Source organism: Mustela nigripes, chromosome 2 (assembly GCF_022355385.1).
Source record: "Mustela nigripes isolate SB6536 chromosome 2, MUSNIG.SB6536, whole genome shotgun sequence".
NCBI lineage: Eukaryota > Metazoa > Chordata > Mammalia > Carnivora > Mustelidae > Mustela > Mustela nigripes.
The window spans coordinates 16,716,057-16,737,007 of NC_081558.1; the positions used below are offsets into that span (position 1 = coordinate 16,716,057).

At 48.6% G+C, this 20,951-nt stretch overlaps 1 protein-coding gene across 1 annotated transcript; it reads right to left on the reverse strand.

Annotated features, from left to right (window-relative positions):
• Window positions 1–5,751: 5,751 nt before the first annotated feature.
• LOC132010407 (serine protease 44-like) lies at window positions 5,752–12,187 on the reverse strand. The gene is made up of 6 exons (XM_059388278.1): window positions 11,944–12,187; window positions 11,400–11,556; window positions 10,575–10,843; window positions 9,637–9,800; window positions 8,936–9,102; window positions 5,752–5,854 (listed from the first exon to the last, which is right to left on the reverse strand). The coding sequence occupies exons 1-6, from the start codon at window positions 12,185–12,187 to the stop codon at window positions 5,752–5,754; spliced, it is 1,104 nt and encodes a 367-aa protein (XP_059244261.1).
• Window positions 12,188–20,951: the final 8,764 nt, after the last annotated feature.

Genomic DNA, 20,951 nt, shown 5'->3' on the forward strand with positions numbered 1-20,951 from the left:
AGCCAGCATCTGGCACCTGCCTGCCTGCAAAGCACATCCGGTCTCCAGACCCTAATTACGCCAGCGGGTGCTTCTCCAGGTGAGGCCCCAAGACTACCAAAGCAGCCCCCCGAAACTTGGTGGACATGTGCATTCTGGGTCTCACTCCAGACTGAATAAAACCTAGGGGGCTGTGACTCCTTTTCAGAGGAAGAAGAGGAAGTTTGGGGAAGGGGACAGGAGCAGCTCCAGGTCACAGAGCCTGCTGGGGCCAAGCCTGGAGCCCCAGACACTCACTCAATTATGCAGTGGGCAGCGGTCAACACCTACCGACTGGCAATGAGGAAGCCTCCACATATGTGTCTATCCCGGGCCTGCAGGCTCACCTGCCAAGGCCACTTCTTGTCTGGGACCAGTGATCCACCCACTATCCTCATAGACCTCTGGCCGCATCCTGGTTGGCTCACTAAAGAGAAAGGATGGGAGGTGAAGCTAGAGGCTCCTTTCCCCCCTCCTCCCACCGCCGGTCCCTGGACACCCATCATTGTGCAGATGCAGGTTTCCTCTCCAACACTTCAAGATAGAGTCTGACCCTTCTAGCTCCTGGGGGGAGTAGCTTCCCCTCTGGCCTCCCAGGCAGACCTCTTCAGACCTTCCCAGAAGCAGTACCTTGAAGAGGGAACGTTTCAGATACAGTGGTCTGGCTGGATTCCACTGTGAGCGTTAGAGGCCCTGCCCCTGTTGTAGATGTTGGGGTGGGCGGTGACTCCAGGGGCCGTGGTGGCGAGGGCGCCTCTGGGCTTGCCAGGGTCATTGCAGAATCCTCACTGGGGCCGTAACGCTCACCTGGCAAAGATCAGTGAGGCAGGAGCTGGCCCCCAGCATACCCCCTGGCCTTGCCCCTTTAGCCGGCACCGACATCAAACACGCTCCACAACCCCCCGCCCCCACCGGACCCCACTGAGCACTGGCTGGAAGAGCAGAAGCCAGAGCCGAGGCCCAGGGGGCCACCCCGGGATGCCACGGACCCACCTGTGAGGCAGCCCTCTCGACGCGCCCCCTCGCGGCAGACCGCGGCCCTGCGCTCATGTTGGCGGACCCAGGGGCGGGGGGCACAATTCCCACCGAGTGGCATCTCCAGGATTCCCGCCTCCTGGTTATTCAACCGAAAACAATCTTCAAGCTCCTCGGGTGCTTGAAGATGTCATTGCTTGCATCGACCTTAAAATAGAGATCTTCTGGATCCGAAGCCCCCAGAGTAACCTAATCACTGGAGCCCTTAAAAGGACGAGGACATGCTTCCTACACAACAGAGGGCGAGAAACAAAAGGGAAGTACGGTAAATAGAAAACACAAAACCAAAGAGCAGTATCGAGTCCTAATACGATGGTATTTGCAGTTAAGTATGAACAGATTGGACACAGCAGACAAACAAGAACTTTCACGTTGGTAGAAAAAAATAAGGTCCCGAAATAGACTCTCCAAGATACTAGATACTAAAAAAAGAGAGGAAGATACATCGGAAATAAAGGAATAGGAATGAAATACCAGACAAATCTGATGCAAAGGAAAGGTGGGATAGTAATTTTCTATCAGATCATAGGATCAAAGGCAAAGATTATGCCAGGGAGGGAGGCACCTGAGTGACTCAGTCAGCTGAGTCTGCAGCTCTCAGTTTCAGCTCAGATCATGACCTCAGGGTTGTAAGAGCCCCGTTTGGGCTCCACACTCAGCACGGAGTCGGCTGAAATTCTCTCTCTTCCTCTCCTTCTGCCTGTTCCCCTGCTGGCGTGCTCTGTCCTGTTTAATTAATTGATTAATTAAAAGATTCCATTAGGGACAGAGAGATTTATATACAGTAAAAATAAGAAATAATTAAAAAGAAGCAATGAGGAGCCCTTAACAGGTTAAAACAACAACAACAACAAAAAACAGTTGACCAACTTCATGGGAAACCAGAGTTTTTGAAACATTCCTTTTAAGAAGCCAACAGGCAAAATTAAGCAAAAATTACAGGATATTTGGCTATGACCACTGATAAGCTTTCTTTTAAAGATTTATTTATTCATGAGAGAAAGAGAGAGGCAGAGGTAGAGAGAGAAGCAGGGTCCCCACTGAACAGGGAGCCTGATGTGAGACTTGATCCCAGAACCCCAAGAGCATGACCTGAGCCGAAGGCAGACACTCAACCGACTGGGCCACCCAGGCACTTCACCACTGATAATCTTGATCTGATAGCAGTATGATGAATTTTACTACTACAAACAGAGAACATTCATTCTCATTGAGTACATAAGAAACATTCAGAATGAAGGTCACAAATGAAGACCAGTAAACTCTAGGAATCAAGATCTATAGCTTCTATTCCTGAGCCTCACAGCTCTAATACCAAACTCAACTACTGCAAAAAATCCTGTAGTTCTGCAACAAAGACAAAAGCCTAGAAAATGGTCCTCCTGTTAAAAAGAAAATCATAGGGGTGCCTGGTTGAGCATCTGACTCTTGATTTTGGCTCAGGTCCTGATCTCAGTGTGGTGGGATCAAGCCCTAGGTGGGCTCCACATCTCCGTGCTCAGGGAAGAGTCAGCTAGAGATTCTCTCTCCCTTTGCCCCTTCTCCAATCTCCTGCTCTCTAAATAAATAAATAAATAAAATCTTAAAATTAAAAAAAAAAATGGAGTGGCACCTCCATGGCTCAGTGGGTTAAGCCTCTGCCTTCGGCTCAGGTCAGGATCTCAGGGTCCTGGGATCGAGCCCCGCATCGGGCTCTCTGCTCAGCAGGGAACCTGCTTCCCTTCCTCTCTCTCTGCCTGCCTCTCTGCCTATTTGTGATCTCTGTCTGTCAAACAAATAAATAAAATCTTGGGGGAAATCATGAGAGAGGTACCTGGTTGGCTCAGTCGGTAGAGCATGGAACTCTTGATCTCAGTGCCGTGAGTTCCAGCCCCACGTTGGATGTAGAACTTACTTTAAAATAAAATAAAATAATTTTTAAAAAGGAAATCATGAGAAACATAATTCCAGTTTAAAGATTACTAACAATGAAAGCATTACATGAAATATCGCATGGCAGCTATTGTAGTCCTAGCAAGTAATGTAAAGCTTCAACCATATCAGAAAATAAAAAAGACTGGGGTGCCTGGGTGGCTCAGTGGGTTAAGCCTCTGCCTTCGGCTCAGGTCATGATCCCAGGGTCCTGGGATTGAGCCCCGTATCGGGCTTTCTGCTCAGGAGGGAGCCTGCTTCCCCCTCTCTCTCTGCCTGCCTCTCTGCCTACTTGTGATCTCTGTCTGTCAAATAAATAAATAAAAATTTTTTTAAAGATTTTATTTATTTATCAGAGAGAGGGGGAGAGAGCGAGCACAGGCAGACAGAGTGACAGGCAGAGGCAGAGGGAGAAGCAGGCTCCCTGCGGAGCAAGGAGCCTGATGTGGGACTCGATCCCAGGACGCTGGGATCATGACCTGAGCCGAAGGCAGCTGCTTAACCAACTGAGCCACCCAGGCGTCCCTAAATAAATAAAATCTTTTAAAAAAAAAAAAAAGAAAAGAAAAGAAGAAGAGAAAAAGCTCATTAACAAATGAGCTAAATATACAGCTCAGAAAGTGAAAACTGTCAATGGAGTAATCCCCACAACAGGGCTCAGGAAAAAGGAAAGAACAGCGATGGGTGGCTCAGTGGTTAAGCCTCTGCTTTCGGCTTATGTCATGGTCTCAGGGTCCTGGGATTGAGCCCCACACTGGGCTCTCAGCTCATCGGGGAGCCAACCCCCCCCCACCTGCTTGCTTCTCTGCTTGCCTCTCTGCCTGCTTGTTATCTCTCTTTCAAATAAATAAAATTAAAAATAAATAAATTAAAAATCTTGTGGCACCTGGGTGACTCAGTGGGTTAAAGCCTCTGTCTTCAGCCTGGGTCAGGATCTCAGGGTCCTGGGATCCGGTCCCGCATTGGGCTCTCTGCTCAGCGGGGAGCCTGCTTCCCACCCCCCTCTCTCTGCCTGCCTCTCTGCCTACTTGTGATCTCTGTCTGCCAAATAAATAAATAAAATCTTAAAAAAAAAAAAAGAACAGAAAGAAACAGCAGCAGAAGTCAATAGAGACAAAATTATAAAGAAAGTGAACACAATCAGAATTTTGTTCTCTGAAAAGCTTAATAAGAGACAACATTCTAGGAAGAATGAATAAAAGAAAGACAAAAATACAGAATAAAGGGAAGGAACTTCAAGATATTACCGATATTTTCTTTTAATTATAGAAAAATATGATTAAATGCATGTGCTCACTTGTCCTTCTGGCCAAGATAGATGACCAAGGATTTCCCTTCCCACCTGAACAACAAAAGATGGGCGAAAATACGAAACGATCGTTTTCAGGACACTGGATGCCAGGCCCCCAAGGGCAGGACCACTGATAGTTAGAAACCAAATGGGGTGAGTTCTATCATGGCTCTGCTTGCGGCCTTCAGAGCATTTCCGGGCCACAGTTCAGAGAAGGGGAACCTAGGCAGAACCCCAGAGACTCCCTGAAGTGAGCAAGTAAAGCTATGAGGTTGGGGGGCAAGGCATCTATGCAGAGAACTAACGGGGGACGGGAGGGGACATAGAGAACTCCAGAGATCCGCAGACACTCCCCCTTGAGTACTCCCCCATGCACGGATCAGTGAGTGGGGGTTGGGGGGGACTATCTGTAACAAGAGAGATAAGCACTTGAAAGGATTAGAAATAACAATGCCCAGTATTCACCAGGGCTCAGGAACAGTGCCTGTTTCCATCAGCCAGATTGGGAAGAACCCAAGACTCAGAGCACTGGGTAGCATGTTCAGAAAGGTCTTGTCTCAGGCGGGGCACCTGGGTGGCTCAGTCCATTAAGCGTCTGCCTTAGGCTCAGGTGATGATCCCAGAGTCCTAGGATCAAGTCCCACCAAGTCCAGCTTCCGGCTCCCTGCTCAGCAGGGAGTCTGCTTCACCCTCTGCCCATCCCCCTTGATCATGCTCTCTCTCTTTCTCTAATAAATAAATAAAATCTAAAGGAAGGAAGGAAGGAAGGTAGGTCGGTCTTGTGCAATAGTAAATAACAGTTCCTAGACTTAGAAGTGTTCCAGTCCTAACAGCTCTTTAAAGCGAGCTCTGAGAATATCCATTTCTAAATAATTTTGCTGCATCCCAAATAAAGCTTGAGAAAATGTCTAGTAAAATAGCAAACATCTAGGTAAAAGTCACAGTGTCTGGTATACAATCAAAGAATACCCAGCACTCAAGGAGCATGAAAATATAATGCATAATGAGAATAATCAGTCAATCCAAAGCAACCCAGAACTGACAGGTGTTAAAAATCACTGGGAGGTGGGGCGCCTGGGTGACTCAGTGGGTTAAAGCCTCTGCCTTCCGCTCAGGTTCATGATCCCGGGGTCCTGGGATCGAGCCCCGAGTCAGGCTCTCTGCTCAGCGGAGAGCCTGCTTCCTCCTCTCTCTCTGCCTGCCACTCTGCCTACTTGTGATCTCTGTCTGTCAAATAAATAAATAAATAAATCTTAAAAAAAAAAGAAAAGAAATAATGGCCCAACATTTTTCCAAATTTAATAAAAACGATGACCTCGGAGATCCTGGCAGCTCAATGAATGCGAAACAAGTGAAACTGGACCAAGCACAACCTCAGGAAGTGGCTCCAAACCAATGATAATGTGAAGGGAAGCGTGACAGTAGATGCCTCATCAGAAACAAGGCGAGAGCCAATCTCAGCTGAGGTAGACAGGGCGACGCCATGCCTTCTAGCTTCAGCTCTCACAGGGTAACCCATGTCCTGCTCCCCGTCTATCGTGTGCCGTATCGTTCCATTTTTGTGTGCTTTTTTTTCTGCTGCTGATTTTGCTGTTTAAAACGATCCTCAAGCATATTTCTTAGGGGCTATCTCGGGTCGCTAAGGACTCCGGGCTGTGATGTGCGTCGCAGAGAAAACACATGTTAGGTGAGCTTCATGCAGGCACGAATGACCCTTCTGCGGGCCCTGAGTTCAATGATAGTGAATCAACAGAGTGTGTTAAATGAGGTGTCTTTAGCCAGAAACCAACAGAAAATAAAGTCACATATTGACCCCCTGATGACAAAGTTGTGCGGCTCCTGTCCTGTGAATCTCCTTCTGCATTTCCCTGAGGACTGGTTGTTAGGTATTTGTTAATTCAGTGCTCATGGCTACTTAATAGAACATACAAACCAAAAAAAGGAAGAAAAAAGAAAGCCATGTTATTTTTAGCAACTGAGTTTGGGGTGGTTGGTTAGGCAGCAATAGGGAACTGAAACCCTTATTGAAACTCATGTCCCTTGTTGGTCTGGCCAGGTGTCTCCGATGGGGTTCCCCGGAAGCAGGAACTGTAGCCGAGGGTCTGTGTGGAGGAGGGCTCTCGGGAGGTACGCGGGGAAGGGAGCAAGGGAGGCAGAACTGGGCAATGGGCGAAGCTGAGCTACAGTGCATTTGCAACTGAGTCTCAACTGATCCTCTAAGCAGCCCTGCCAAGTTGGCCCCAAGTGAGGCAAGAAAGCCAAGCACCTGCCCTGGGCTGCACCTGTACAAAGCTGGGATCCTCAGTGTGTCCGTTCCCACCGCCAAGTGCAGCTTTTGTGAGGGCTGAAGCTAAGGTAGTATTTTCCGGAGCTGGGAGAATGACATAATTTCTCTGCAAGAGGTGTGTGGGGGTCGTGGCAACACCAGCTGTCCCCTAGGGGTACCACTTCTGGTTGACTCCCGAGTCCTTCTGACATGATCCTGGCCATTTGGATGACTTCCTTGCTATCTGGTTCGACGCGACATTTCCGTCTCCTCGGACACATTCCCTGCCCCACACCTGGACGTTTTGCAGACCGCTTTCCCAAGAGGCACTGATTTCTTTGGGATCCCCCATGGTCTTGTATTTCAAGACCGTGATCTGGGCCCTAGGAATGGTCATTGCAAGATGTAGCTTCCTTCTTATGACCAGAAACCCCCAGCGCTATTTGTTTTGTTTCTTTTTAAAGTCTAATATTTTCAGGAGAACTCATTGCTTGCCCCTCAACCTCCTTCTTGGCTCATGTCATCTATGCCTTTCAGAGGCTCTGCCCAGCCACCAAGCCCCTGACCCGAGTAAGGGTCATCCTACCGACGGGCTCTCCCCTTCCGCCTGCAGTCCCCATCTTCTTCATGGCCGCAGCCCAGTGCCTGTTCACAAAAGGTATTGCATATTGGTCGGGAAGACAAAAAGTGGCTGCCACTTCCTTGGCAGTCGGCGCGCCGCTCTCGGGGAGACTCTGCCTAGCTTTTGGGGCAGCCAGAGGCGGATCCTCAGGAACTAAACCACAGGACTAAATTCCTGTCTCCGTCCCCAGCAAGAACCACAGTCTAATATCAGCGTGCCATGCGGCATCCCATCTGGACCATAAATTTCCAGAGCAGTATGTTCCTGCAGCCGCGGCTGGGACTCCGGGCTAGCCCCTTGTGGGATTCCCTCGTTGCCTTTACTGACTTTACTGAATTTAGCTGTAACTGGCTGGGCTTTGCAAAGCAGAGTGTCCCACGCGGGCCTCCCTCAGACAGCAGGTGGGGCGATCGCAGACTGCCCACTGAGGTCCTGGATAACTGGGAGCTTTAGCACTGAGCATTTTTGGAAGGACGGGTGGGCGAGAGAGGCTGGGGGAGAATCGGCAGCCAGTACCAGGTGACTGTGGGACGCAAGACCTGGTGATTGGGAAAAAGAAACTGTACACACACACACACACACACATGAGCCAGGGCCCCCCACCTGCCTTTTCCTTGTGGGGAGCTCTTTGGGCTCAAGGCGTCCTGACACCCCGCCCAGCCCATAGTGTCTCCTCAAGGCATGTCCATCACAGGGCAGCAAAGGGGAGGCATGAGGCTGTGTGAGTGGGCCACACCCCCGTCTCTGACCTCTTGCCCCTGCCACCCCGCTCCTGACTACAGAGGCTGCCACACTCAACTACAATACTTCCAACCACAGAGATGCTGGTGGCTCTAACAGGAGGACAGGCAGAAGGACCCACTGGCTAAGGCCATCCATCAGATCTGTATCAAGGTAGACAAGTGCCCCGCCTCTGACCCTAGAATCCTAGAGTTTACTGGATGCCAGGAAGTGCGTTCGAAGCAACATACTTCTCTACAGAGTATGTCATAGGCAAGCCCACAACTTTCAGGAAACCAGAACTTAGAGTGAACAGGAACACGCTCCAAACATTTATTCAGTTGACATCAGAGATCTCCACATTCCTTAATGCATCCACATAGTTTGGGCTGAGCCTAGATGGGGCCACTAGGGACTGAGGAAGGAGGGCCCACCGCAGGATTGCCCCAGGAGGGTCTTGTGGCAGGATCCGAGCTGGGTGATAGGGAAACGTCTCCCAGCCCCAGACGCCCCAGTCCCATGTGGAAACCCCAGGCCTCACACCTCAGCAGGGACATAGTGACACCCCCTCCCTCTCTCTCTCTCTTTCTCTCTGCACAATCAGCAAGCTGACTGCTTTAACACGGGGTCAGGTGACAGCCTGAGACCACACCCAGGTCCCACGCTGTCTCACCGCTCCTGAGGGCTCTTCTCTCGCAGAGGCTCTCCAAGATGACAAGGAAGCCCCGCACTCCCCCTGGCAGGTCGGCCGGCTCTCAGGCTGGGATGCCTGACCCCATCGTTCCAGGAGGGCAAAGGTACAGCCAAGGTTGTGCAGGTGACTGGGGCATCAGGCTGGGATGCTTTCGGGGCTCCAGCCTTGCTGCCAGTTCCTACTGTGTGGCTCTTTACAGGGTCAGGGGATGCCAACGAGAATTGGAGGAAAGGGCATCCGAGCAGGAGTGGGAGGTCGGAGGAGAGACCCAGTGTGAGACTCGGAAATAGGAGGGGGGTGGGCCGGGGTCATCACGGGGCCACCAGGATGCCCAGGGGCAGCACCAGGCACAGAAATGGGAGGAAGCCTGCTGCGTCCCAAGAGCAAGCCTGACTCAAGCGATCAATGACCCAGTCCTTGTAGAAACTAACTTCTGTATAAATTCCGGGAAGATTTTTGCGACCGCAGCCAATGCCCCAGCTCACAATCCCCACCTGGACCCATGTCTTATTAAGTTCACAGACCAGGGGCCCCCCAGAGTCTCCCTGGAGAAAGAGAAAGAAACAAAAACACAGGAATAGAAGAGAATCAACATCAGAACCGGCTGTTGGGGAGATGGGCACGCGTGGGGCTTCCCGGGGACCCCCCTCCCCCAGGCATCCACCAGCCCTAGGTTCCTGGGAATATCAGATTTAAGGGTTGAAAATTTTAGCCAACAAAATTCATATACCTATGCAAAAAATCATGTACCAAAAAAATGGAATATAACCCCAAATGTCTGTTGAGCTAATCATAATGAATAAAGTCTTTCACTAAGCACACTGCCTGTCACACAGAAGGGGTACAAAACATGTGATTTGCATTTTTGGTAATTTTCTGCCTGAGTCTCCCCTCCTCTCCCAACCCACTCTAAGCAGGCCAGCCAGCCGAGCTTTCGGCATTTTCCCCTTTGAAACCCCTTGACGTGAATTAAGGGTGAATGAAGGGGCCAGCGGATCCCTCGGGTCCCGAAGCCTGCAAACGAGGAAACTGTGAGGGGACAACAAAGTGGCAAGAGAGCCAAGGGCCCATGAACTGACCTGGCAGGCATCCTTTCCTTGGGTACTGTAACCACAGACCATCCCCTCCTTGACTAGGTCGCTGCTAGTTTCCATCTCTGTTTGGAGCATCGTGTTACATTTCTCATAACGGACAATGTTTAGCTCAGCCTCCTGTAGCCGTTTCACAACTTTTCCGGGTTGATCTGTGGAAATAATTTAGGAGCAGGTAGATCTGCCTAATGGAACAGAACAGGAGCCCCCAGCACCCACTCTTGGTCTCGATGCAGTGTGTCCACCTAGAGACACCCCATTAGGGAAGTGAATATGGTCCCCATTTGACACAGGAAGCAATGAGGCCCGAAGCAGATGTCGGGGAGAGGAGGAGGTAGGACTCAAAACCAAGGCAGGCGAAGGAAGCACAGATCAGGACAGGAAGAGGTGAGGCCTTACCAGGCCTGAGAAATCAAAACCAACTCTCTGTCCCTCTGAGTATCTTTAGGAATCATGACAGTTGTCCTGTCCATCGCAAAGTGGCTTTATTTTTGAGCAGGATCATAAATTCTTGGACAAGAAGTGTCCCAAAGGTATCAAATCCAACCTCTCCCCAGGAATGGAAAGCCCAACAGCCTCACCAAGAGGAGTTTTCTGGGCTCTTTTCACTCACAGGAAACTCCCCGTCCACCAAGGCAAGGACTTCTGGTTGGGACACCTCCCGTGAGCAGAGCGAGCAACACCAGCACCCCCTGCGCTAAAATCCACCCTAGAGAGAACCTGCTTTGCTCATCACCCGAGACCCCAGGTCCTGAAATTCTAATCAAAATGTGGAACACCAACTAATGACTCCCTACCGGCATCTCCCCTCCCCACCCGCTTGCTAACAATGGCCTCGCTGTCTCCCCCTTGAGCTTGCAGGCCAGCCGCTGGGCACGAGGCAGCCCCTTGCCTGGCCCGAGCTTCACGTCTTGCTTCAGTCTTACCTGCTTCGTTGAGCTTCCCCCATCCAGTCACCCAGCACTCAGTACCACCTTGTACCATGAACGCCTTTTTGGGGAGGCACACAGGCTGCACGTGGGAGGAAAAATTCACAGGGAACTCAAGCAGAGCAAGGGCAATGTCATTCTCAATTATTCCGATAGGATTGTAATCTTGATGAATAACGATGTCTTGGACGGGGATCTCGATGGCCATTCTGGAGGTATGCTCCTCCATGAAGATGTCTCCCAGCTTTGCCGTGTACTCCACATGGCTGCAGAAAGATCCTAGGGCTCTACCCTCCCCTTCCTCATCTTCTGGGCCTTCCCAGCCTGGGCCTCTCTCCACCAACCACTGCCACCCCCCCCCCACCACGGCCCATCCCCGGACCCCTGATCAGTCTACCCAGTGGTGCTCCAAGTCTGGTTCCCTGGTGAGGAGCATCCATGTTAGAGAGGCAGGTGCTCAGATCCCACTCTGGTCTGTATCAGAGACGGGCTGTTGAGGACCGGCCATCTGTGTTTTCACAAACTCTGCCGGTTTACCCATGCTTGGAAGTTTAAGCCCACCAATCTAGCCATATTGGTTTACTGCACTCCCCACTTCTTAAATATTCCCCCTTGTCCACATACTGGCTTGAAGCTAATCAGCAAAAGCTTTGAACCCAGTTTGGGGTCTTAATCTTTCAGGCTACCAAGGGCCCTATGGTCACCTCCCATCCACCAAAGCCTGAAGGGCAGGATCTATGACCTTTCTTCTTCAGATGAGGGAAAGGAAGCTCAGGGAAGGGGACAGGACTGGCTCCAGGTCACAGAGCCCCAGACACTCACCCAAATATGCAGTGGGCAGCGGTCAGCACCCACCGACTGGCAATGAGGGAGCCTCCGCACATGTGTATGTCATTGATCTGCAGGCTCACCTGCCAAGGCCACTTCCCCTCTGCCGCGGGGAATCCGCCCACTATCCTCATGGACCTCTGGCCGCATCCTGCACAGGTCAGTCAAAGGAGGGGACCGAAAGTAAAGCCACTGACCGCACCACCCACAGAGCCGGGATAATGCTCAGAAGTCTAGAACCCTCAAAACAAGGCCATGTTACCTCAGAGCCCCCACCCCATCCCCAGAGCAGCTCTGTATCCCCTAAGGCTCCTCGGAGAAAGGCCACGTGTCCCCATCCGAGCTCAAGCGCAGGGTTGGGCCCACTCCGACTCCCACCCCCACTTCCCCGGGAAAAGCCATCTCCCCAGAGCAGGGTCCTGTCCCCCTCGGCCCCCTCGGCCCCCTCGGCCCCGGCCAGTTCTCCGAGGCCCAGAAACATCACCTGCAGGAAACAGTTGCTTTGCCGTAGCCACAGCCCTGTACGGGCCAGAGGCACCTGGGGTGACCGCCACCACTTGGGGGGATGCGGCAGCCTCTTGGGGCCCCGGGGTCGCAGACTGTCCCTCAGCCCTCCACACGCTCGCGCCGGGGACCTCGTGGCCGCCCCCCGAGGACGACTGGGAGGTGGGCGCCGAGGAGAGTGGGGGCGACGCGGACCCGCTCTGTGCCCCACCGAGCCAGGGCTGGAGGAGCAGCAGCCAGAGCAGGAGGCCCGGGGAGCCGCCGCCCGGGGACGCCATGGGCTCGCCACGCCGCGCCTATCGCCGCGCCCCCTCGCGGCGGCCCGCGGCCCTGCACTCGCGCAGGCGGGAAACCGGGTACCGCCGCGCCCCCTGGGGGACCTGACCGTCGGGGAGGCTTTCTGTCCCCGCGCACCCCACCCCGGCCCCCTCCTTCCGCCGGCTCGCCGCAGTGATCGGGCCTGCTGGGCGGACTTCGGACCGCTGCCCGGGGAGGCACCGACCGCTTGGAGATGACACTGCCCCTCCGCGGGGACAGAGCCCAGAGTCAAGGGCAAACGCAAACCACAGTGAGATCTCAGGACAGCGGGAACAGACGGGCCAGGAGAAACAGTCGCGACAACACCCCGGACTGACGCGGGTGCAGAGGTCCTGCATCACCCAGACCCTGTGGTAGGAAAGTAAGGCAGGCAGACTGGCAGTTTCTTATAAAACAAAATGTGCCATTACGGTAGGACTCAGTCATTGCGTTCCTGGACACTGACCCCAGAGAAGTAAAGCTACACACACACACACACACACACACACCTGTACGAATGATTTTAGTAGCTTTGTTCTGAATAGCCAACATCTGGAAACACCCTTATAGTAGACAGAATACGGACATCCCAAAGATGTCCCTATTCTAATCCCTGGAACCTATGAATATGTTACCTTACATGGCAAAAGGAACGTGAATAAATGAAAACTCTTTTTTTTTTCCTAATATTTTATTTATTTATTTGACAGAAATCACAAGCAGACAGAGAGGCAGGCAGAGAGAGAGGGGAGTAGGAAGCAGGCTTCCCGCTGAGCAGAGAGCCCGATGTGGGGCTCCATGTGGGGCTCCATGTGGGGCTCGATGTGGGGCTTGATGTGGGGCTCGATCCCAGGACCCGGAGATGACCTGATCCGAAGACATAGGCTTTAACGCACTAAGCCACCCAGGCGCCCCAGTAAGTGAAAACTCTTGAGCGGGGACATTATCCTGGAGTATGTTCATAAACGTGGCCACCGTGCTTGGCCGTTCCTTCTATCTAGAAGTGAAGTCAGGCTGTGGTATGAGCAGTCTATCGCTGGGGCTCTAAGACCCTGCAAAGCCCGTGGTTACTAGAGTTTGCTGTGGTAGAGTAAAAAGGCTGTCAGGAGTCCCTGCTATGTCCTAATTATACAGTCACAGCAGAGTCCTCAAGAGTACTAGAGCAAGGCCATAGTGTCTGCAGCAAAGAAATTTGAAAAGCAGCTCCTAGCCCCCTCCTGCACCCCAGTAGGAAACCAAGTACCAGACCAAAGAACATCAAGTGACTGAGACTCCTGTGCCTCCTATCAGAAAGGAGATATTCAGCCAGACTAACCAAGTTGTCAACTCGGCTGGACAAAGCAATTCGTCGTTCAATGGACATGAGCCGTTTGGAATTGGGTTACTATGACAGGTCTTGAAGACACGAGGAAGCTGCACAAAAATAATAGATTTGACCTCCGTATCACCTGCTTGTATTGAATCAAAGTTTTGCCCTCTGTTCGTGCCCCTAGCCTTATAAGGAGCATCCTATGATCAGCCGATGAAAGAGGAGAAAACCAAGGCCTGGTTCACAGCTGGGTCCAAAATCTCGGTGCCAACTGGAGACAGATTGCTATTGCTCTAGAACCCCAATGTGATGGGGAGATATCCTGTGCATAGAGCTTCAAACAGAACACCTGCTCATCGACTTGGTGTAAAAGGAGAAGTGGCCTGAGTAAGAATATATATGGACACCCGCACAGTAATGAATGGGTGACTGGTTGGAGCAAAACTCCAAGATCTGGGGAAGGAGCACATGAATGGACCAAGGGGAGCAGAAACAAAATGTGTAGCCTTGGGGTGCCTGGGTGTCTCAGTCGGTTAAGCGTCTGCCTTCAGCTCAGGTCATGATCCCAGGGTCCTGGGATTGAGCCCCGCATAAGGATCCCTGCTCAGGAGGGAGCATGCTTCTCTCTCCCTCTACATCTCCCCCAGCTCAGCTTGTTCTCTCTCTTTCTCTCGAATAAATAAAGCTCTGAAAAAAAAAAAAGGATGTAGCCTTTTCTATTCTGTGCCAGTTCCCACCAATGAGAGCCACTCAACAACCAAGTGGATAAGACAACCCCCCCACACACTAGAAATCAGCTAACACTCATCCTTGTCAGCCTCCATGCTTGCACAGTGTGTCCATGAACAGAGTATTTGTGCTGGCACAATTGGATAAAGCAACACGGGCTTCCTCTTACCAAAACTGGTAGAGCTACTGTGGCTGTGGACAGTCTTATCTGTTAGCATCCAAAGTCAATGCCAGCCCCCCAAAATGCTACATCCCTGAAGGAGACCAAACAGCTATTTGGCGGCAGGATAATTCTATTGATTTCTTTCCACCCTGGAGGACTAGCTGTTCATTCTTACTGGAGTCAATGCATTTCAGTACTTGGTAGTACTATGCTATGTAGGATCCCAAGACACTAAATCAGTGCCACGAGTCCACTGATAGTGGTTCTGGCAAAGGCATCATAGGCTGACAACACATTTTAGATTTCCAATAATTAAATACTTCTGTGACAACGGTAGTGATAGAAGTAAATGTGATTTTTTATATTGTGTAATGAAATGTGTCAACATTTGGTAAATCTAACTAACTAGGTAAACCAGTATTTTCCAAAGATTTTACAAAATTAGATATGGTATAAGAGCCATTCAAGGTGAAAGACCTATAGATTATAATGGAATGAGTACAGAAAGTTCAGAAAGTTTCATATGCTCCATTACGAGACATTGAAAATTGGGAAGTCCTTAGTATTTCCTAACAATGCTACCATTTCTGGCCTACCTCGTGTCTCTACAGACCAATTTCCATCTAATATCATTTTGCTTCAACCTGAAGAACTTCAGAATCTCTTGAAGTCCGGGAAGGAATTCTCTGAGCTTTTGTTTTTAAACGTCTTTACTTCAATTTCATATTTGAAAGATATTTCCATTTGATGTAGAATTCTACACTCTTACTTGACGTCTTTTAACACTTGAAGAGGATCCTCTCTGTACTATCTTCTAACTTGCATTGTGTCTGGAGAGAAGTCTGCAATCATTCTTATCTCTTTTTTCTAAAGATTTTTTATTTTTAAATAATCCCTACACCCAGTGTGGGGCTTAAACTCACGACCCCAAGATCAAGAGTCACATGCTCTACTGGCAGAGCCAGTCAGGTGCCCTGATCATTCTTATCTTTGCTCCTCTGTATAGAACATGTCTTTTTCCCAGTTGCTTTTCAACTCCAGCCCTGAGTTTCAAATAACAATTCAATGATTATGTTCGGCAGTGTGGTTTTTCTTTATGTTTACTTGGGGTCCGTTGTGCTTCCTGAAACTGTGGCTTTTAGTTTTTAATCAAACTTAGAAATTTTTCAGCAATTATTTGAATTCTTTGAAATTTTTTGAAGAATATCCTGTCTTCGGGTATTTCTGCTCCCACTGCTTTCTTCCATCCTTCTGTACTCCAATTTCTCAGGCAAGATCGCTTGATACCATCCCACAGGTCAAATCCTCAGGGTCCAATAACTTTTTTCAGCCTTTTCTTTTTTTTTTTTTTTAAAGATTTTATTTATTTACTTGACAGAGAACACAAGTGGGCAGAGAGGCAGGCAGAGAGAGAGAGAGCCCGACGCGGGGCTCAATCCCAGGACCCTGGGATCATGACCTGGGCTGAAGGCAGAAGCTTAACCCACTGAGCCACCCAGGGGCCCCTTTTCAGCCTTTTCTTATCTGTGCTTCAGTTTGGATGTTTATATTAGACTGTGCCTTCGATTTCATTAATATTTTCCTCTGTAGTATCCAATCTGTGATCAAACCCATCCAGCGAATTTCTCGCTGCAGGTGGTGTATTTTTCACCTCTAACAGTTCCATTTAGCTTTTTCTTTATATTCTCTTCTAGACACATTCATGTTTTTTTTTAAAGGTTTTATTTATTCATTTGACAGACAGAGATCACAAGTAAGCAGAGAGGCAGGCAGAGAGAGAGAGGGAGGAAGCAGGCTCCCTGCTGAGCAGAGAGCCTAATGGGGGCTCGATCCCAGGACCCTGGAATCATGACCTGAGCCGAAGGCAGAGGCTTTAACCCACTGAGCAACCCAGACGCCCTCATGTTTTGTTTTTTTTTTTAATCTTTGAGCAAATTTAGAATACTAATACCAGGTGTTTTATTAACTTTTTAAGATTTTATTTATTTATTTTTAGAGAGAGAGTACAAGAAAGGGAATGCGTGAGCCAGAGGCAGGGTAGAGGGAGAGGGGGAGAATCTCAAGCAGACTTCATGCTGAACTCATAGCCCACCCCAGGGGTTCCATCCCCGGACCCTGAGCTTATGACCTGAGCAGAAACCAAGAGTTGGACGCTTAACTGAGTGAACCATCCAGGCACCCCAGTAACAGGTGTTTTAAAGTTCTTGCTACTATTTCTGTATTTGTTTCTATTGATGGGTTTACCTCTTTGTTATAGGTCTAGTGATTTTTAATGAATGCTGAACACTATTAATATTACATTGTGGACTATTTGATTTGTATGTTCTTTCTTTAAGGAGTGTGTAAATTTGGCAGGCAGCTAAATTACTTGCAGTTCATCGTGGTCCATTTGAAGTGTTGTTGTTGTTGTTGTTGTTTTTAATGTTCAGTTAGCCAACATATCACATCATTTGTTTTTGTTGTAGTGTTCAACAATTCATTAGTTGAGCCTAACACCCAGGGCTCATCACAAGACATGCCCTCCTTAATACCCATCACCCGGAGTTGGTTTTTAAGCTTTGTTAGGATAAGTCTAGAATAGCCTTTATTCTAGGACTACCTTACCTTAATACTAAGGTGCGAGGCTTGTGACGTCTCTACTGATTGCCTGAGTATTGGCTGAGGTCCTTGCTCTCTGGATGGATGAACCTTGAATCTCCCAGCACTGTGTGAGCTCTCTGAGCCGTTCATCCTGTACTCCCCACCACCCCTCCCCTACCTGTCCCCTGCCAGCTGTTCTTTGCCTTGTGTGTAACCTATGTGTGCATGCATTCGTATTCAGCCAAAGACTGAAGAGGGTGTTCTGCAAAATTCTGGAGTTGTTTCTCTGCATATCTCCATCCTGTACAGCAGGAATCGACAAATATTTTAAGCGTTGCAGGCCACATGTGGACTCTGCCATATATGCATTTTAATAAAAAGCAACTCTTGGGGCGCCTGGGTGGCTCAGTCAGTTAAGCATCTCAGGATCCTGGGATAGAGTCCCACCATCAGGCTCCCTGCTCAGCAGGGAATCTGCTTCTCCCTCTTCCTCTGCCTCTCCCTCTGCCTGCTGCTCTGCCTGCCTGTGCTCTCTCTCCCTTTGACTCTGTCAAGTAAATAACTAAAATATTTTTTTAAATGAAAATAAAAAACTCTTTAAAACTGTGCAAATCAAAAAAAAAAAAAAACTGTGTAAATCATTTGAGGCGCCTGGGTGGCTCAGTAGGTTGAAGCCTCTGCCTTCAGCTCAGGTCATGGTCTCAGGGTCCTGGGGTTGAGCCCCGAGTTGGGCTCTCTGCTCAGCAGGGAGCCTGCTTCCCCCTCTCTCTCTGCCTGCCTCTCTGCCTACTTGTGATCTCTGTCAAATAAATAAATAAATAAATCTTTAAAAAAAAAGGACTAAAAATGATTTTCACAGATTCTTAGTCCTTTTTTTTTAAAGATTTATTTATTTATTTATTTGACAGAGATCACAAGTAGGCAGAGAGGCAGGCAGAGAGGAGGAAGCAGGCTCCCCACAGAGCAGAGAGCCCGATGTGGGGCTTGATCCCAGGACCCTGAGATCATGACCTGAGCCACCCAGGTGCCCCCATTCTTAGTCCTATACAAAAACAGCCTGTGTCTGGAATTAGCCCACAAACCATAGCATGCTAAGCCCTGCTCTACAGGATTCTGACCTGGAAACTCCAGATGCCTGGCCCTCCTGAGCCCCAGTCTGTCTCCTTAACTTAGTGTTATCATTGTGTTCTGTTTGGGCTTCCCTGTTTCATGTGAAAATTGCCTCTGCTTAGGAAGCCAGGATGACTGTAGTGTTCAACTCACTTGCCCTTCTCCCTAGGGTCCTCGTCCTACATTGTCATACAGTGCTAACTCTTAACAACTCTAGTTCTAGCAGAACAACTGGTTTTCCACATATACAATCAGTGGATTTTCACTTTTGATTAAGAGTAATTCCACATCATTATGTATCTTTTGAATTACCTGTGTCACCTGCAAGAGTTATGACCTTGGATGTCAACGATTCATGTGTAAATGTATTTGTCAATAATTTGTGTGTAAATGTATTTTTCTTAACTCCTAATGCCAGTTTTCAAATTAAATTTTACCAAACCATACTCCCGCCGTCAGTAGATGAATCTTTCTATTAATCTCCACTTGTCCCAACAGTTATTGCCACAGTTCTGTTTTTTCCCACATGGTGGGCATAAAATTCTATCTTGCTATGGCTTTAATTTGCATTTCCCTAGAGTATATGTTCATGTCTTTCCTGGCCATTTGTGCTGTCTTTTTATAAAATGTTTGTAACATCTGCCCAATTTTATATTTGGATTGCTTTTGAAATACTTCTTATTGAGGTTTTTTTTTTTAAAGATTTTATTTATTTATTAGACAGACAGAGATCACAAGTAGGCAGAGAGGCAGGCAGAGAGGAGGAAGCAGGCTCCCCACAGAGCAGAGAGCCCGATGTGGGGCTCGATCCCAGGACCCTGAGATCATGACCTGAGCCGAAGGCAGAGGCTTTAACCCACTGAGCCACCCAGGCGCCCCTGAGGTTTTTTTTTTTTAAATGCATGCTAATTCTTTGTTGGTAAATGCAATGCTCCCGATATCATTTCACAACCATAAACTTGTCTTTTCACTTCATTACATCTTTTTCTTTATCATTTATGCTTTTCGTGTCTGCTTTTAAAAAGCTTTCCCTAGGGTCGCCTGGGTGGCTCAGTCACTTGAGCATCTGCCTTCCGCTCAGGTCATGATCCCAGAGTCCCAGGGTCAAGCCCCACATTGGGTTCCTCACTCAGTGGGGAGTCTGTTTCTCACTCTGACCCTCCCCCCTCTCTTGTTCTCTCTCTCTCAAATAAATAAAATCTTTTTTTTTAAGCCTTCCCTATTCTGAGGTCTTAAAGATATTGTCCTGTATTTTCTTCTAAAAGCTTTAAAGTTTTTTTTTTTATGTTTTGTCTTTTAGCCAAGTATTTTTTTTGTTTATAGTGAGATAGGAATTCAGTTTTATTTATTTTCCATTTAACCTTTTATGTCAGCATCATGTACTGAATGGCCCATTATTTTTTTTTTTTAATTAAAGTATAGTTAACATATTCTTAATTACTAGAGATTTTGAGTAGCAGTACATGACAGGATGCATTCTCCCATCTTGACTTCTTCTTTAGGGTTTTGGCTCTTTTTGGTACTCCATATAAACTTTTGGATAAGTTTGACAATTTTTTTTTTAACCGTTGAAAGTTCTATTCAAATACGCATTGAATCTAAAGAGCATTTGGGGGAGAACTGACATCTGCGTGGTATTGAGCTTCCTTGCTCATGAATTTGGTGCATCTCTATTTAGGTCTTCCTTCACAGCCTTCAATAAAATTTCATAAATTTTCCCACAAAGTCACACACGTCTTTCAGAAACACAATTTTACATTATTCTCCTAGTCAACAATCTTATCAAATTGTTTTATCAGTTTTGATAATTCATAGATTCTTTGGGGGGGTTCTATATTGAAAAAAAGAAAACCTACAAATTAGAAGTTACTGTGTGACACAGTCATGCTTTTAAATATTTGCTATTACTTGTTTCTTTACTCACTGTGTTCATTAGGATACAGGCTAAGGTGCGGTAACAGAGATGTCCCGATATACAGTTTCTTTCTCTCTTGCTCCACAGTCTAAACGTAGGCAGCCAAGTCCAGTTCTGTCACCCTTCACACGGGCACACCTCTCAACATCCAAAACTGCATCTCCATCTTTCTCCTCTTCCAATTTAGAAAGGGGAAAGAGCCAAAAACCATACTCGTGTCCCTTTGAAGGACATCCCCCCAACAGCACATACTTCTACTTACCTCTCATGGAACATAACTTAAATCCATGGTCACCCTAAGCTTCAGGGGAAGCTGAGAATGGCACTTGTTAGGTGCATAGGCACCCAGATCTCCTGGGATCCACTCTACCTGTTCTGGTGTACCTACCTGCCAACTGCTCTGGGCATTGTTACTAGGAATTCACACCTGCATCCTTCTGAGGAGGTTTCCCCTCGAGATCATGGAGCCACAGGACGGAAGGTGATGAGGAGTTGCATTCCTACCTCCCAACCCTCCAGTCAGCCTACAGCCAAAGACAGAGTGGGGCAGGGCACGAAAGCCCAGCTCCCTTGCCTTAAGTCTGGATGAATTCTAGAACATAGATACCAGGATCTTGCTCAGCCTAGACTTCACCTGTAATCACATTCTTAGTAAATTTCTTGACCTTTCTCCTATCCTGCTTCCCTCACATCCCTATAGGTTTTTCTTGAAAATAACTCTCTCTCTTTTTTATAAAGATTTTATTTATTCTTTTGACAGACAGAGATCACAAGTAGGCAGAGAGACAGGCAGAGAGAGAGAGAGAGAGAGAAGCAGGCTCCCTGCTGAGCAGAGAGCCCGATGCGGGACTCGAACCCAGGACCCTGAGATCATGACCTGAGCCGAAGGCAGAGGCTTTAACCCACTGAGCCACCCAGGTGCCTCGAAAATAACTCTCT